The 17675-nt window shown below is 36.0% G+C and overlaps 1 protein-coding gene across 7 annotated transcripts in view; it reads left to right on the top strand.

Moving 5' to 3' along the window:
- Positions 1 to 17675, top strand: part of SOX5 (SRY-box transcription factor 5) — a 950952-nt gene that overhangs the window by 891662 nt on the left and 41615 nt on the right. For all 7 annotated transcript variants that reach the window (XM_079773594.1, XM_079773592.1, XM_079773591.1 and 4 more), the window contains one exon: positions 14407 to 14584. In XM_079773594.1, coding sequence (XP_079629720.1) covers positions 14407 to 14584 — 178 coding nt within the window. The remainder of the gene's footprint in view (positions 1 to 14406; positions 14585 to 17675) is intronic.

Genomic DNA, 17675 nt, shown 5'->3' with positions numbered 1-17675 from the left:
AATTGTGTTTGTCTTCCCTGGTTCGACATGAGTGGCTTGAGGGTAGGGATTAGATCTTATTTTTAGCACCAAGCGGAACATTGTTCTAGTTCTGGTAAAAGAGTAAACAAACAAACAAATCACTAAACCATCTGTAGAAATAAACCAAGATACCATGTTCAAACATGTGACTGATTTTGGGACCCCTTAGGCCAGTGATGGGCAACCTTTTGAGCTTGGTATGTCAAACTTAGCCAAAAAACTGAGCATAACTCGGGTAGTGTGTCACTTTGAGGAAAAAACATTATTTCACGATATTTATAGTTTAAATAACATAAATGTTTCATCTGTGTCATCAGAAATGGCACTGACACGCGTGTCAGAGGTTCGCCATCACTGCTTAGGCGGAAGCATCAAAGGTCAATGAATGGTTTGGATCACTGGTGTATAATCTCAATGTAGCATGAGCTGCACATAACTTTACCTATGGATAATGAAACAGTGTTATTGTACTAGGTAGAAAAACCACATGCACAATAAGATTAATTGATAAACAAACAATTTGTGTTTGTTTATCCTGTCAGTTTCAGTGAGATACACTGGATATAGGAAATATGAGCATTCTGATCATTGGAGAGAGTATCTGTAGTAAATTATGTGTGCTTAATTGACCAGTTTTGACTTTAGTCTGAATGAAGCACTCACTATTTAATTATTTTTGCCCTGATTCTCATTGTGAAATTTGCTTTTTCAGGTATCTTGGACTTAGAAAAAGTTTACCTTAAAAATCTGAGCAATATTCTGGTCATGTGTAAATTAATTAATTGGTGTTCTGATTTGTACAGTAGCCTCATGAATACATCCAATTTTAAGAGATCTCACAATATTCTTATTTAAATAGAACTAGTGTATAACAGTTCTATTTATAAGAACTTACATATGCTGAAGAATTAAGTGGAGGCTGAAATAAAAGGTACAGGCTTATATTAATATTGGCTGGTTTTATTATATTGTTTAGTTGACAGGTGAAATAAGTTTGAGGAAGAAAATTTTGTTTTCCTCTCTTATTTTTGTATTATGTTTCCCTGCTTCTCTTTTATGCCAAACAATCTAGCTCAAATATAGCAGAGAAGTAGCTTACGTATACACACTCACATATTTGTTTTTATTATATAGATTATATATAAACATATATATTCCATTTCTAAATACAAGAATCAAGAATGTAGGTTCATTTTATTTGACAATCTAATGAACCAAAACAACATTCAAACTGAGGTCAAATATAAAGCAAATGTACTCATTCTTTCTCCTTAGTTAACTCTAAAAGATATGATCAAAATTCTTACTTAATAATATCATTACAGTTCCTCTATGAAATCTTTTATGCCATCCAGACTGTGAAATGTATTATTCTCTTAATTTTATGGGTTGGGGAAAATTATACATGAGGCATTACAGCTGAGTTTCACTACACATTAATTATTTTAATTGACTATTTCTTGAATGAGTAACTGATAAATCAATCTTGCAATTTCTCATGCTTCATGACATGCTTAACTCAATACAGACACTTAAGAATCATTATTCTGTGAGAGCTTTAATACAAATTTGAGATTATAATTAAAATCAGACTCTTACCTGATGCTCCATTCTAACTAAGCCTTTTCATCTTCATTGAATTTTCTTTGGTCTGTATTTTAAATGTAATATTGTAACAATGATAGGCAGAATATATACTTTAAATTTAATATTATAACAATTATAGGCAAGCTAAGCATCCTCAATATGTGGAGGAAAAAATATTTTGTCTTTAGGGCACAACATAAAAACTGGTCTTAACTAACATTCTATATAAATAGTCATCATCCCTTAGAATACTTTAAAGACATCAGTTTCCTCCTGGTTACTGCCATGAAGACAAAGAATGTCTTAATGACTCTATTGAAGTTATCATTAAAATAAAAGGAGATTAACAGACATCAACCATAAATCACTACAAAATGGCCTGTGGGTAACCTTTGACACAACTCATTTGAAATAAACCTGGAATGGATTCATAGCCTTTGGTCAGACCAGTAGGTGGCCTAAAGGTATTTTCCGTCCTCTCCTTCATTTCTTGAAATATTAGCTCCTCTTGAAATGATTGGGCAGCATTTGGATATATATAAATTGACATGTGTTTTATGTTGAAATAAAGTAGGTCCATTCAGAATATAGTGTTGAAGATTTTATGGCATTTACTTGAAATATTTACTCTTTTAATACATAAGATATATAAATGCATTTGGAATTTGCTTGTACTTACTTTGTTGAAATATTTCATGATTTGGCATTATAAACATTTTGCAATGGTTTGGACTAATGTTACCCAAATTGAGCTCTACATGGTCCCTATCATGATGAGGGATAAATTTTTCTTCAAAATTAAGAAGAAATTACAATATTTCAGTGGTTGGTCTGATTTTTAAAAGAATTTATCTCTTGAGAATACTTTTCCCTGTTGCCATTTAGATAATAGGCAGCTCTAAAAGTTGCCTAAGCTTATATCTCTCAATGACTTGAGTTCAAGTCCCAAGCTTACTGTAATTCTGACTGTTGGCAAATCTGAATATCTCTAACCTCAGCTTCTTTATCTGTAAAGTGGGATTGATTATATCTTACACTCTTGCTCTGAGACTAAAATAAGCAAAAATATATGAGGATGCTTTGTAACTTTTAAAGTAAAATTTAGATTTCAGAGAGTAAATTAAATAGTATTAGAAAATAATCATTAAAATGAAAAGATATAAAAATATTTAAATTAAGTTAAATTTTATTAGTTTTTAGGTTACTAATCTTATTAAATAGTCTTTTATTTGTCTTCTAATATTTAACTGATCCTCACACCTCCTAAAAATTTATGTAACTAAGAGTGAATAGGGCTATAAGCATTTATTTCTTCTTTGGAAACTAATTGTTTTAATGAAAATATTGCATTAAAAAGTTAGAATTTCTCTTCAAGGAAGGAGAAGTTCCCAGGTAAAAATTGCATAATTCCTGTATTCAATTTAGGTACATACCATACCTTTTCTTTTATTCACACTCTAATAGGTTAATTATGAGAGGAGAAAGGGAAAAAAAACTCTTTAAGTCAAAAGTAATTGGAAAATAATTGCTTTTGCTGAATATCTTGGGGAAGGGAAAACAATCATTATTTCTAGTAGAAATCATGTGATACCAAATAGAATATTTCATAGAACCTAATGTTGTAAGAGCTCATGCCCTTGGTACCTTTTTGTGTTTTCAGACTCCAGAAAAAGTGGTATGAGGAACCACAGAATAAGAAAATTATAACCTTATGAGACATTCTGAGAATTGCATTTAAACATCTAAGATCCAAATATCTAAATCCCAGTCCTAGATTAATGAGCCAGCCACATTTGTGATAAATAATTCGGTGAAGTGGGATTAAATGAAATATAACCACCCCCCACAAAAAAAAAAAAAAAAAACAAAACACAACAAACTTCCTTCATGGTATTTTTTAGTTTAATCACAATGATATTTCTTTAAGTATTAAAATTTTCTAGCAATTTACACAGCATTAAACTATTCTATCATTTGGTGTCTATATACTGCTTCACCAAATGGAATATAAATTCCTTCTCTCTCATGACTAGCACTGTTGGTAATAATGCCTAAAAGATGCTTTTGTAACAAAGTAAACAATACACATACCACATGAGGGGAAAAAACAACAGCTGGGACAACTCTTTTAATTCTGTATATTCAGAAATGAAAATCACTAATACTGCTCTTAATCTTAAGGGTCAGAATCAGTGTGGATTAAAGCAAGTGGAAGTGAGGGAAGTGAGTTTTGCATTTAAATTTATTTTTACTTATTTTTGGACTTTTTACCTTTTATCTTTAATGACTATTCCTCTTTGTCTGCAATGAGTGGAGTGGATGCATCCACTAGTACATTTTCAAGTTAAATTAATAGAAAACCTGTCGCTGAGGAGTTCTGATAACGGCTCTGTTAACTGATGTCTCTGAGTAGAAAGCAGTGATAGCCTGAGATGTCAAACCTTCAAATCTAAAGGGAAAGAAAGAGGAAAAGGGAGCAAAGCTCTGAAGACCACAGAGCTTTCAAGTGGTGAGAATAATTTATTAGAAGAGACATAAATGTGTAATGATACATTATGGTAGTGTAAATGCTTCTATTTTGTTATTCACTAGTCAAAGTGACATTTGTATTGTATGTAAATGTAAAGAATTAAAAAAAAAAACACTTTACGAAAGATAATAGAAAAAACTAAGAATTTACCAAGAGTTAGTCATTGATTCATCTTAACTATCCATTTAACTAAACTTTAGGAGTTAATGTTATTTTTTTTTATTCAAGGCAAACATGAGTCATAAAAGAAACAACTAATATACTTACTCTAAGAAAGTTGTACTGTAAAGGCTAAGAATACCAACATCATCTGTAAAGGTTCCTTTAAAGAATAGTCTTCTTATACTGTTTTAAATCTGATTATTTTTTCATAAAAAAATTCAGGAAAATAACCAATGCAGTAAAATGACATACAGTGGTATTGATATTACTGTCAGTAATAATAGGGTGCTACCTAGTCTTCCCTAACCACCTTGCTTTGTAAAGCAAGTAAAACTGAGGGAGATTCATGAAATGTATTCACATATATGGTTAAAGAATGAGAAACAAGAATTTTTCTAGGAATCAAAATGAGTTCATGGTAAAAAAAAAATGCTTTGGAATCATGTATGAACTTAAGTGAATACTGACTACACTTACTTCATTGAAGATGCATAGTTATCACTGCCTACCAAAATACCCCCATATTTAGTGCTTTAGACCATGAACACTTACTTATCTCACACAGTTTCTGTGGGTCAGAAGTCTGAGAGCAGTTTTCCTGGGTAGATTTGGCTCAGAGTCTGATGAGCCAAATCAAATTGTTAACGGGGGTTGCTATTACTTGAAAGCTTGACTGGTGCTGGTATATCTACTTCCAAAGTGACTCATTCAGACTCACCCGCCTAACAGGTTAGGGCTGGTTGTTGGCAGGAGGCCTCAGTTCCATCCTGGTAGATATCTCCATGGGCCGCTTGATTGTCCTTGTGACATGGCAGCTAGCTGCCTCCTGGGGGTGACTTTGTCCCCCAGGAAACACTTGGCAATGTCTGGAGATGTGGGTTGCTGAAACTTGGCAGGAGTGCTACAAGCACCCAGTGGTAGGGGCCAAGGATACTGCAAAACCTCCTACAGTACATACAACAATCACTCACAACAAAGAATTGTTCATCCCAAAATGTTAACACTACCAAGGTAGAGAAACCTTGTCCTGGAACCAAGTAATCCAAGAAAGAGGAAGGTATAAGCTACAGTCTTTTATGACATAGCATCCTGAGTCAGTCATTTCTGCATTATCTCTTAGTTAGGTAGATCAGCCCTATTCATTATAGAAGAAGAATACACAGAGACATAAATACCCAGAGGCAAGGCAAGAATTATCAGGATCATCTTGGAGTCTAGCTAGCACAAAGGAACTTTGGTTTAGGCATTTCAAAGAAATTGTAAATTGAACTTTGGTTTAGGCATTTCAAAGCAATTGTAAAAAAAATTATATATATATATAATTTTTAGAGAAAGAGGAAGGGAAAGGGATAGAGAGATAGAAACATCAATGAGAGCAAAACATTTATCAATCAGCTGCCTCCTGCATGCCCCCTACTGGGGATTGAGCCTGCAACCCAGGATGTGCCCTGACCAGGAATCAAACTGGTGGCCTTTTGGCTCCTGAGCTACACCAGCCTGGCTTAAAGCAATTTTTAAATTAAAAAAAAATGAGTGTGAAATATCATGATATCCCAGAAGCCGGGCTTTTTATTCTTTCCACTATTTGTTTTTAAACATATATGTGTATAAATGTGGATATAATTTACAGTTTTGGGGCATTAAATCAACCAAGTCAGAAAACAAAGAAAACACTCTACTAAAGTATTAACAAAGAAGGAACAATACTATTTGAATTCATTTCAATTAAATGGGCCAACAATTTAAATGTAAAAGTAATGAAGCAAATGGCCCCCAACTACACTACTGGAATCCATTTTTAAAAGAAGTAGGTGTATATTAAGCAAAAGTATCAAATGGCAAAATGAGGAGCCCAAAAGTGAAGCTAAATGATGTAAGGCTTGCATTGAAATGGCAATCCCGTATGAGAGCATTAACACCACAGAAGCCTGCCTGTGGAAGAACTCCTGGAGCCCTCCTGGCCTGCTTGGCAAGGCATCGCGCAGTCTCTAAGTCTGGAAGCAAGCTTGTGTTCATGGAAGGGCCTGCAGGACTCTGCTCTGTAAGATGATAGACCTGATTTTTTTAGGTAACAGGATCCTACTAATTCAGTATGGAGGTGGGGTGACCACATGAGCAGGATTTCTAATTCTTCAGGGGCTAAAAAAATAATAAATACGATGGTTAAAGTGACTTTTATACTATATTTCTTTAATTAACTCCTGCACAGAAATGAAAACCTTTTCTCATCTAAGTTCTGTATGAAGGAAAGACCAGGCAAACTTTTTGGAAGTTCCTCATTATATTTCTGTTGTGCTTTGTTTTTCTCTTTAGTAAGCCTCTACTGAACTGTGGAAAGAATTGTCTTATTTGGGTGGGAAAGGTGAGAGAGGGTGCCCACAGTGAGCAACAGGAATAGCAGAAGAAAGAGGAAAGATGAATGTGACCACAGGCTAGGGAGGAGAGGGGCGGCATTAGTAAGCAGGATGCATTCAGCTTGTCATGTGACTTCCCTACTTAATTTAATATGATTATTTCATCAGAGAGGATAATAGCGCAGGGTGATTAATTTTGCAACATGTTTCATGAGTGCTTTTACTCTTGCCCATATGTTAGTCTTGCTACTTACTTCACATGACTGCTTATGATAAATATGAGGATAATTACAGTTTTTAAATTATGCAGAGGGAAAGCCTGAAATTATATATAAGTATAGGTATAGGTATAGGTATAGGTATAGGTAGAGATATAGAAATACAGAGATATATGTATAGATATAAACATATGTATCGATATAGATATATGTATGTATGTGTATGTGTGTGTGTATATATATATATATATATATATATATATATATATATACATATATATATATATATATATTTCAATTACCATATGGCTATTAAAGAAGCAAAGCATATTTATAAATGAAATAATATATTAAATGCATAGACAGCCTGTCCTCAAAGAATTCAGTTTAAATAAGATGCAGTTCTACATATGTTTACACCTAGGTCTCAAATAGAAAGGAAATGCATTTTTTTTCTCTCCTTTATTACTGACCACACAAAACAAAAGTCTCAAAGCCACATGCCTAGATGTCAGGTCACTTGTGTTTTTCTAATGCCTGACATGTAATATCCATTAATAAATAGTTGAAATTTTATTCAATAAACTAGAGGCCCAGTGCACAAAATTCATGCACGGGGCGAGATGTCCCTCAGCCCAGCCTGCACTCTCTCCAATCTGCGACATCCCTCTCACAATCTGGGACTGCTGGCTTCTAACCACTCACCTGCCTGCCTGCATGATTGCACCTAACCACTCTGCCTGCCAGCTTGATAGCCCCCTAACTGCTCCCCTGCTGGCCTGATTGATGCCTAACTGCTCCCCTGCCGGCATGATCATCCCCAACTGCCCTCCCCTGCCAGCCTGATTGCCCCAACTGCCTTTTCCTGCAGGGCTGAGGGGACCGGGGGACTCCGGATGGATGAGGCAGGGTTGAGGGGACTGGGTGAGGTGGGGATGAGGGGACTGGGGGATTGAGGCTGGATGTGGCAGGGCTGAGGGGATTGGGCCCACCGATCTTGTGGCTGTGGGCACCGCCATCTTGTGAGGGCCTGGCAATCAATTAGTATATTCCTTCTTTATTGGCTGTGGGTGTCACCATCTTGTGAGAGCATGATGATCAATTAGCATATTCCCTCTTTATTAGATAGGATAATGAATGGATGGATGGATGCTTAAATAAGTGTACATGGTCTCATCCATTGCTGTTAGAGTGCTACATATTTGTTAATTACCAAATAAGTGTTTCATTTTCAATGAGTCATTTAGGTAAATATTTAAGGAAGTAGAATTTTGAGACAACTGTGATATGCCATATACTAGATCATCAATTAGATACTGAGAATGAATCAATAAGAGATGAATGCTTTTTCTGGAGGGCACAATCGTTTGCACATTCTTAGTGGTCCATCTTGTGGTCTGAGGTCCACATGTGAGCATATTTCCATGCTGTGAACATCAAGGATGCAAATAGAAAGAAGTAGACTTCTTTAGGATACTGACATCCCTATTAAAATTCTTTAGCGAAGAAGTGAATGAAAGCTAAGGAGTAATAAGAGAGAAATAACCCTCCAGGATTCTGGAGAATGAGTTTTCTTTTATACTTATTTGATTTCTTATAGAAATCAAACATCAGAATGTGTTTGGTCTTTGTGCATTATAACATGATGAATATTTTACAGTTACTAGAGGCCTGGTGCATGGATTCGTGCACCGATGGGGCCCCTCACCTGGCCTATAGGGATTGGGCCGAAACCAGCTCTCCAACATCCCCTGAGGGGTTCGAAATTGCGAGAGGGTGGTTCTCGGGTGACACACCCCGGAATCGAGCTTCCTCCTCTCTGGTTCCTGGTGCGTCACCTGAGAAATGCAGCTGCCAAGTCACCATAGCTCGGCAGCTCCTGCGTTGAGCGTCTGCCCCCTGGTGGTCAGTGCATGTCATAGCTACTGACCAGTCGCTTAGGCTTTTATATTTATAGATGTTAGAGTAATAAATTTTTCTAGAATAAACATATTACTTGAAAACCATCTAAATGAAATATATTTAACTTCATATTTTACATGGAATAATCTCTGCATCCATGATGACAATTGGTATTTCTCCAGTGCATGTAAGGCTCTATATTTGTGTCAAACATATTTTCTTATTTAATTTATTATTTATATATGTGGGTATTTTCATTGGTTGGGATACAATTTAATTAGGAACTTCATGATGTTTTTATATTGTGACCACAAGCTGATATTAAGTGAAATGTTTGCTTTCAGACAAGTTGTAGTAGTTCTAAGTAAATGGAACATGCCTGAACTATTATGTTTGTTTAGGTTGTACGTGCTTTGCATTCTATCCCAGACAACTAAGATTAGCAAAGGCTTTATTGGAAGAAGCTATAGCATGAATAGGTTCCTAAAACTTTTATGTGGATGTACAAAATAATATTCTCTTATACATTATTGTATGAATTGCTATATTTCTGGCATATTGTACACAAACCCTCGATATTTTCTCTCAAAAAAATTGTCTAAATTAACTCTTTAGTATAAAGGAAGAAAATGTTCAGTGCTATATAGTGTGAGAAACAGATATGCATAAAAAAATCAACAAAATAAGTCAATGATGTGTGCCTCAACTTTTAAATGAATGTATAATGTAGCAAATGTGTGTATTAGTTTATTTTATTATTGTATGTTTATTGACCATTACATGGCTTAATAAATAGTAGTATTAATATGGCTAAGCCTGGATTTCAGAAATTATATTCCATTAACATATTTTTTAATGTAATTTTAATTTGTCATGTAAATGAAGAATATTGCATGTTGAGTCCACAAACTGAGGTTCATTAAAACTTTCTGAACCTTAGTTTCCTTTCTTCATTTATTAATTACTTCATAGTATTGAAAATTAAATAAATGATTGACTTGAAATTATTATAATTCTATGAATGTAAATAATAGACTTCTATTAGTGCTTACCTTAACTTATACATGTTTGCTCTATATTTATCACATACAAGTTTGGAACTATCCAACAGACACATGAGATTCTTTTTATCGATCACTTTGTATATAAATGAAATACATATGATATATGCTATTTTCAAAAGTTTGAACTGACAGTCCTAGCTGGCTTGGCTCAGTGCATAGAGTGTTGACCTGCAGACTCAAGGGCCCGGGTTGGATTCCCTTCAAGGGCACATGTCCAGGTTGCAGGCTTGATCCCCAGTAGGGGGCATGCAGGAGTCAGCCAATCAATGAGTCCCTCTCATCATTGATGTTTCTATCTCTCCCTCTCCCTTCTTCTCTGAAATAAATAAAAATACATATTTTTTAAAAAGTTTGAACTAACAACATAATTTAAGAATTGGACCAGTAATTAAGAGAAAATTATTTTCTTCACTGCTTGATGCTGAACTTGATGGAAATGCTATCTTTTCCAATGCTTTCTTGACCTTGAAAATTACTTATGTTTGTTTATATGTAAACTAGGGGCCCAGTGCATGAATTTGTGCACCTTGAAAGGAACTGTGGGCTGTGAGGCTGCGGTAGGCACAGGGGCAGGTCTCGGCCCATCCTCCGTGCCTCCGCCCGGCCCCTCCCACCACGGCCCCTGGTCCCCTGTCTGCCGGCAGCCCCCACTCACACTCGCTAACGGTGTGGATCCATTGGGGCCAGTGCCAGCAGCAGGTGTGAGCGGGGCCGATGCCATCAGTGGGTGCAAGTGGTGGCTGCTGCCCCGATAGCCCCTTGGGAGGAGGGAGAGGTGGAGAAGCCCTCAGGGGCGATCAGGGCCTGCAGCCACCACTCGCACCCAGTGATGGCGCCGAGCGATTGGGACAGGCTCTGGGCACCGGCAGCAGGTGCGAGCAGTGGCTCCAGCGCCGGCTGTGGGTGTAAGCGGGGCTGGCACTGGTGGCAGGTGCAAGCGGGAACGATGCCGGCTGCAGGTGTGATCGCGGGGCGGGACTGCAGCGTGTAGGAGCAAAGAATTTTCAGTAACCACCAGAGGTTTGCCCGGGTGACAGTAACCGGCGCCCCCCACTTGGTCTGGCGCCCCCACTCCCCTGCTCCACCATCCCACCAGGGCTGACACCCGCCATGTTCTGCGCACGCCCCCTGGTGGTCAGCATACATCATAGCGACCGGTTGTTTGGGTTTTCGGTTTTTCTGGTTGTTCCACTGTTCAGTCTATTTGTGTATTAGCCTTTTATTACATAGCATTATATATCTTAATTTTTAAATGTATACTTTATATGTAAAACTATAGGCTAATCATGCTAACCTTTAAATTTTCTTCTAAATGAGATATTGAAAATAATAAACAAAGTAGAAAAAAGTCTTACATTTGGCACTTATTGTGCTTATTCATAATTAGGAGGCTACATCTCATAAATGAATAGTCCACTTCCATTTCATAGTTAGGATGTTTTAATTTTTATCTAGTCAAGTAAAAAATAATTAATAGAAAATGGTAAACTACTTCTTCATAAATAATAGGTATTCAGTAGCTCTGTTATAAATTACTACAAGAATCAATTTGTGAAATATTATATAAGGGGTCAAAATTATTTTTATAGCTACCAGTATAAGGATCAAGCATGCAGGTTCTTATTAATATACCATCAGCCCAGTCACACAAAGAAAGAGAATGAAAGGGCAATTATGAATGACATTTCTGTCCACTTTGGACCTGTCAACCTCTATTATGTCCTTAGGGCTTTGCCCTTTTTGGATTTCAGACATCATGCTGCCTTGAATGGAGGAGAATATTAAGAATTCCAGTGGATCTCTTGCTCTGATCATTGCTTTGGGTAGTCCTTTTACAGCATGCTCATGTAATAGTTCTTAGTGCTTAAAGCACAGCCAGTGACCTTTCACCTCATCAGCACCACATCTGCATCATCTTCAGGGACACCACTGTCCTCTCTCTACACAAACTCACCACCATTTCCACTGAGCTGGTAAATCTCTGTGGCAACTCTGCGAACATACTCTCGCTCCTCTCTTTTCTTTCTGCACAGTCAAGTGGAACGGCCACCTTCAGTTCCTCCAAGCATCCCTTCAAAACTGCAAGAGTTGTGATGCTGTCAGGGGAAGTGATCAGGCTGTCATGACAAAATCGAGTGGTTTCACACAGAAGGTAGTGAGCAGGTGCGGCGTTTGATGGGGGAAAAGTGCCTCGACTATTTACAGCTGCATCGTAAACAGTCAATGCAGCTCCCTTCTGACAGGATCTTTTGGCGGAATATCAGGGAGAAAATGTGGAATCTAGTCCTTATTGGCTCACTGAATCTCAATAGCATTTGTTTTATTATGCACATGCATATTTTTATTTATTATTATTAGCATATAATGCGACGTTCTGATAAAAAATTAAGGATTGAGCTACTATTATGTCATTTTTAATGTCACCTCCTTATATTGAGGAAGTTTTTTTAAAAGGGGTTTGAAGCCAATACGCATATATTTTAATAATCTCCCTGTATGTTATATAAGGCAGTGTCACTCAAACATTAGTGTGCATCAGCGTCACCTGGGAATGCTTGTTAAAACACAGATTGCTGGAACCCACCTCCGAAGTTTCTAAGGATAAAGAATTTGCCTTTCTAACAAGTTCCCAGGCGGTGCTGGTGGTGCTAGTCCACAGACCACATTTTGAGACATAGTCATTCATACCGGAGTAGAGTAAAAAGAGGAAACAGTACCGCTGGATTTCTGCCAACCATAGGATCGTATGTATGGATTTTGGCTGACCAGCCCAACTAAATGTTCAAATTGAAAAATGGAGGGATGATTTTGTCCCGGTACTTTTAAAAAAGCTGAAGTAAATTTTTCAAAAATACATATTAAGCCAGTCATGGAATTATCTTACTTCACTTTTTTCCAAAATTCTATGAATCCATATAAATTTGGTATAATGGTCATTAACTTATTATGCATCATGGTCCCAGATTGCCATTGAATTATCTCATGGATTTTCAGGTAACTATTCTTTTCTCTGAAACAGAAAATAGAATTGAAAAAAAAGGTTAGCCGTTTTCCCTAGCCTGTTCATGGGTTTCATAAGTGCAGCTACCAATAAAATCTAACAATAAACCACTTTAAAATATAAATTTGAAATAGATGTTATATTAAACCATTTTACCATTTTTATATAGTGCCTTGTTTCAATGTTTCTTAGTAAATATATACATAAAATATTGTACGCATTAATTAACATGTTTATTAACAGGTTTCCATGTCACCAAGTCACACCATTTGATTCTAAACTGTTCCACTTTCGACAAGTTATTCTGCTACTACTGGTAGATATTTTATGTACTTAACTCATGAAGATTAAACAGTACCTAAGTGGAAACTATATATATGTATATATTTTTTAATGATATGTATTTTTTTTATTTTTATAGAGAGAGAGAGAGAGAAATTGATGTGAGAGAAACATTGATTGATTGCCTCCCATATGCAACCTAACCAGGGATGGAACCTGCAATCCTTTTGGTGTACGGACAATGTTCCAACCACCAGAGCCACTTGGCCAGGGAGGAAGCTATATTTTTATTCTACAATAATATTATGTAAAATTGGATATAATTTAAACAATAAAATACAAGCAAATTATGCAATGTTTTAATTTTAGAGCACAGAAAAGTAATAACTTTTTGTTTGTAATGAAAAAAGTGATGTAATGTCTGATTCTTATATATTGCAGTAAAAATTTGAGTGATAATTGTACTCATAAGGGCTAATATGGATAGTTATAAAATAAAATATGAGCTATGTAAACTTGACCTGTGCAAGCATAGAACAATTGAAAATCACCATACCTGCTGAACTGACCACATACAGATCTTTATACCACCATGTAGTGCACTGTGAGGAAAATATGTAAAACAAATTTGGATTTTAAAAAATGTAATGTTAAGTGTTTAGAACATTGTTGCACATAAATACTACATATTAATATAATGCTAATTATATTGTTTCAATTTTTTATTAAACCCAAAAGTTCTCCTATGAAACTTTAAGAAAAGGGGTTATTTTCTAACAGAAAGTTTTCTTCTTTTTGTATTTAATTTGGGAAGCAGTTCTGATCAGAGCTACACACCATTTTACTCCTCCATCGTGGATGTTCTAGGAACTCTACCTAAGCACCAGGCTACAAAGATGCTTGGGACTCAAACCCTGTTCTTTGGAGGTTGGATAAAAGCTATCTACATCATAATTTTATAAGAACAATGTATTGTCTCTCAATAAAAATGAATAGTACAAATAATAGCTCTTTCAGAATATTTCTTACAGGTGACATCAGTTATGTGCTTTCTGGATAGTCGAGTGTACATGCACTTTATCTAATACAAAAGGCGTTTCATAATATGTAGTTCACAGTGACGTTTCTGACAGCTGACCAAACATTTGTAATGTTCAGATTGAATGCTAAAATCACTGATTGGTAGAGTAATTGATGGGAAAGGACAGGCACTATACCTGTGTTTTTCTAGGTGTTTGTAATCAGCTTTTCCTTATCACAGCTCATGTTCTAATGATCATTGCAGGATGAAGTGGCACAGCCACTGAACCTATCAGCTAAACCCAAGACCTCTGATGGCAAATCACCCACATCACCCACCTCTCCCCATATGCCAGCTCTGAGAATAAGCAGTGGGGCGGGCCCCCTCAAAGCCTCTGTCCCAGCAGCATTAGCTAGTCCTTCAGCCAGAGTTAGCACAATAGGTAAGTTCTGTTTCTTTTGTTCTTGCTGATTTTCTGATTATGGCAATTGAATGAAATCATCTTCTAATGGCAAATCACGCGTACCTTGTACATACGAGAGTTCCAATTTGATGAGCCTTATAGGTCTGTTTTAACATGCAATTGGAATTTATAACTGAACTCCAAGTTATAATATCCCCCTGAAAGTCAAATTGAACTGCTTATGTTTGTTGCTATAACTGATGTTCTTAAGTTTATATAAAAGAGACCTAATGTCTAATCACAGAGAGTAGTGGTTCCAGAATGCTATTGTCAGGTGACTTGCCTTTTCCATCACTGAAATTTATTTTTATATTTTGTGATGTGTACAAAGTATACATAATAATGAAATACCTTCTGCCTGGTTTAGCAGTCAACCATCAGGATGTGAAGTTTGTTTAGTTCCACACCACTTGAAATTTACCTGAATATATCAAAAGCATTATAAAAAATTGATAGCTTCATTTCTCCAAAGTTGCCATTTCAGTAGAGTAGCCAAACACTAGAAAATGTTTCTCATATGTAATACTTTCAACAATGAAGATTTAATTTTTAAAAAAGAAATGCTTCTATAAGCTTTTAAAATTTTTAATAGTTTGCATTTTAGTAACATAAATTAGACAGCACTTAATTAATCCCACATTTATTAAAATGTTTGTCATTTGTATACAGTTATGAGGAGGCTAGCACAGACCAATCCTCAAGGAGCTCAGGGTTGAGTTGGGGGAAAAGTCATCTTACAGCATAGGTCAGCCATAGTAAGTACTATTCCAGAGCACAGATACAATCCTTTGGTCATAAAGAGGAGAGTGTTGAATTCTATTTAGGAAGGATCAAGGGAGGCTAAGCTGGGGATAATCTATTTCAAATGGAGCCTTGAAGAAGAGTTACAGCCCTAGACATTTTAGACTATAAAAAGAAAACACAAAAAACAAACAAACAAATAAAAAAACACAGTAAAATAGTGCACTTTTGAGAAACATATTGATTTGGCTAGGTATAGAATGAGGGTGTAGTAGAAAGTGATCAGAGCTAAAACTAAATGGGGCAGAAAAGTTAAAGAACATGAAGAATAAAAACATTCGGACTTAGTTGGAGCTCATGGGTAGGTAGACTCAGAGAGGGGTTAGTACAAGGGTTTAGTGGAATTCCAATTACAACTATTTGAAGAATTTGAAGGAAAAAAGAGCAGTTGATATATAGACCAGTCTCTTTGTAAGCGTGATGTTGAAAGTAATTTTGAGAAGGCTGAGTAGTGATAGGTTTTAGAATAGAAAAATCATATTATTTTTCAAAGGGAACAAGAATTGGAGAGATGTATAGATATAAAAGAATGTATCGCTGATGGTGCAACAACAAGAAGAGATAAGGAGACAGGATTAAATTTGGAAAGGACAAAAGTTCATTGTTTTTTCTAAGACTGAAGGAAATAAAGAAAAAATGAAGTAAAGTTATGAAGAAATTGTGGGATGAATATAAAGAAACATGAAGGGATATATTTCAATTGCTTCCATCTTCACAAAGTAGAATTCCAGATTATTTGCCAAGAGAAAGTCAGTGTGGGGCAGTGGGGCAGCAATAAGAAGAGAAACAATGAAAACTTAAATTCTGAGAAGTCTGAAAAAGGTTGGGTGTATGTATGCTTTTTATTATTATGCACCATTCTGTTATGGTCAAACTCTCAGTCACTCTGCTCAACATCCTAAATGGACACCAAGGTAAAGACTTGCTTTCATGTCCTAAGTTGGTAAAAGAAAAAAAAATACTTTACTTGGCAAGAATGATTTATTTCCATAATAGACATGAAGGCTTATAAATATCACAGTGTTGGTATATGAGTTACTCTTGTAATGTCATGAGAACTAGAATATTAAACTAATGAAATGACTAATGCAGTTGCATTTTTTCATATGAGGATTTTATACAATAGCATTCCAAAGATTAAGTATGAGAAAATATTTTAGAAAGGCAAGAATATATTTAATGATATTTGTCATCTGACTTTCTCCACTACTAAAACTTCTCTTATTTTGTTCCCTGAAACGTCCCTTCACCACACACATATTCCTCATATTTTCCAAGGAGTTGAGGGCGCTACAATTTGCTTTTCTCTTTTCAACAAATGGCAGATGTTGAAAGCTGAAACTATAATGAGTAATAATGTAGTTGGATAAAAGCTGTGAGCATTAATGGTGTTGTAAAGGTCACTCCTGAAAGAAGAATTAATGTGTTATGCCATTAATAAAGCATGGAAAACTGTGAACTAAAAGATAACTAAAGATATCATTAATGACATGGGCTCTTTGTTATATACCTACCAGCCATAAATATAGAAAGTGAGTTTTTGAGGTTGGTGACCACTATTACAGTATATTATATAAGGACGTTTTTAATATGGTGGGCAAATGATAGGCAGCTCCAAAGAAAGAATCCTTAAAAGCCAGGGAAGGTTCAGATGAATGATGGATAATTTTAGAAGCTCTTGACCAGGTGTTATCTTTCCCTCATTGGCCTTTTTCACTTTTGTTGCACATGTATAGAACGCTTTTTAACTTTTTCAAAGCATTTTTAATCTATTTTCTCACTGCAGTTAATTTTAGAAGTATAGAGCCTTAGCTAGATGGGGCAGATACCCATATCAGATAGTCAAAACTTGTCATTTTACCGATAAAGAACAGAAGCCTACAATGGCTAAGTGCTTACTAGGGATTCTAAGTAAGTTGCTCTCACGGTGTAGATAGCTCTGTGACCCTGTTTATTACCTCTAGTTTAATTTCAAGGAAACAAATACATATAGACTTAGTAACTTGGCCAACTCACATCCAGTGGAGGTTGAGGCCTTAAAATCAGTCTCCAGGGGGGACTGATTATTTTTAGGGACGCTTTATTTTTAGTGATTGCCTATTGGTAGTCTCTCTGTATTACATGCTTTAATCAGGTACCTATTTAACCTTTCACTCATTCATCCAATAGATGGGTATTAAACATCTTCTCTATGCCAAGCATTTTGCTAAGCCTGGAGGATAAGCAGGTGTAAGTGTTGGACTGAGGCGTAGGTGCCACGGTCTTTGTT

This window comes from Cnephaeus nilssonii (genome assembly GCF_951640355.1).
Source record: "Cnephaeus nilssonii genome assembly, chromosome: 6".
Lineage (NCBI taxonomy): Eukaryota > Metazoa > Chordata > Mammalia > Chiroptera > Vespertilionidae > Cnephaeus > Cnephaeus nilssonii.
The sequence above is the reverse complement of the archived record's forward strand: the minus strand, read 5'-3'. Positions and strand labels throughout refer to the sequence as shown.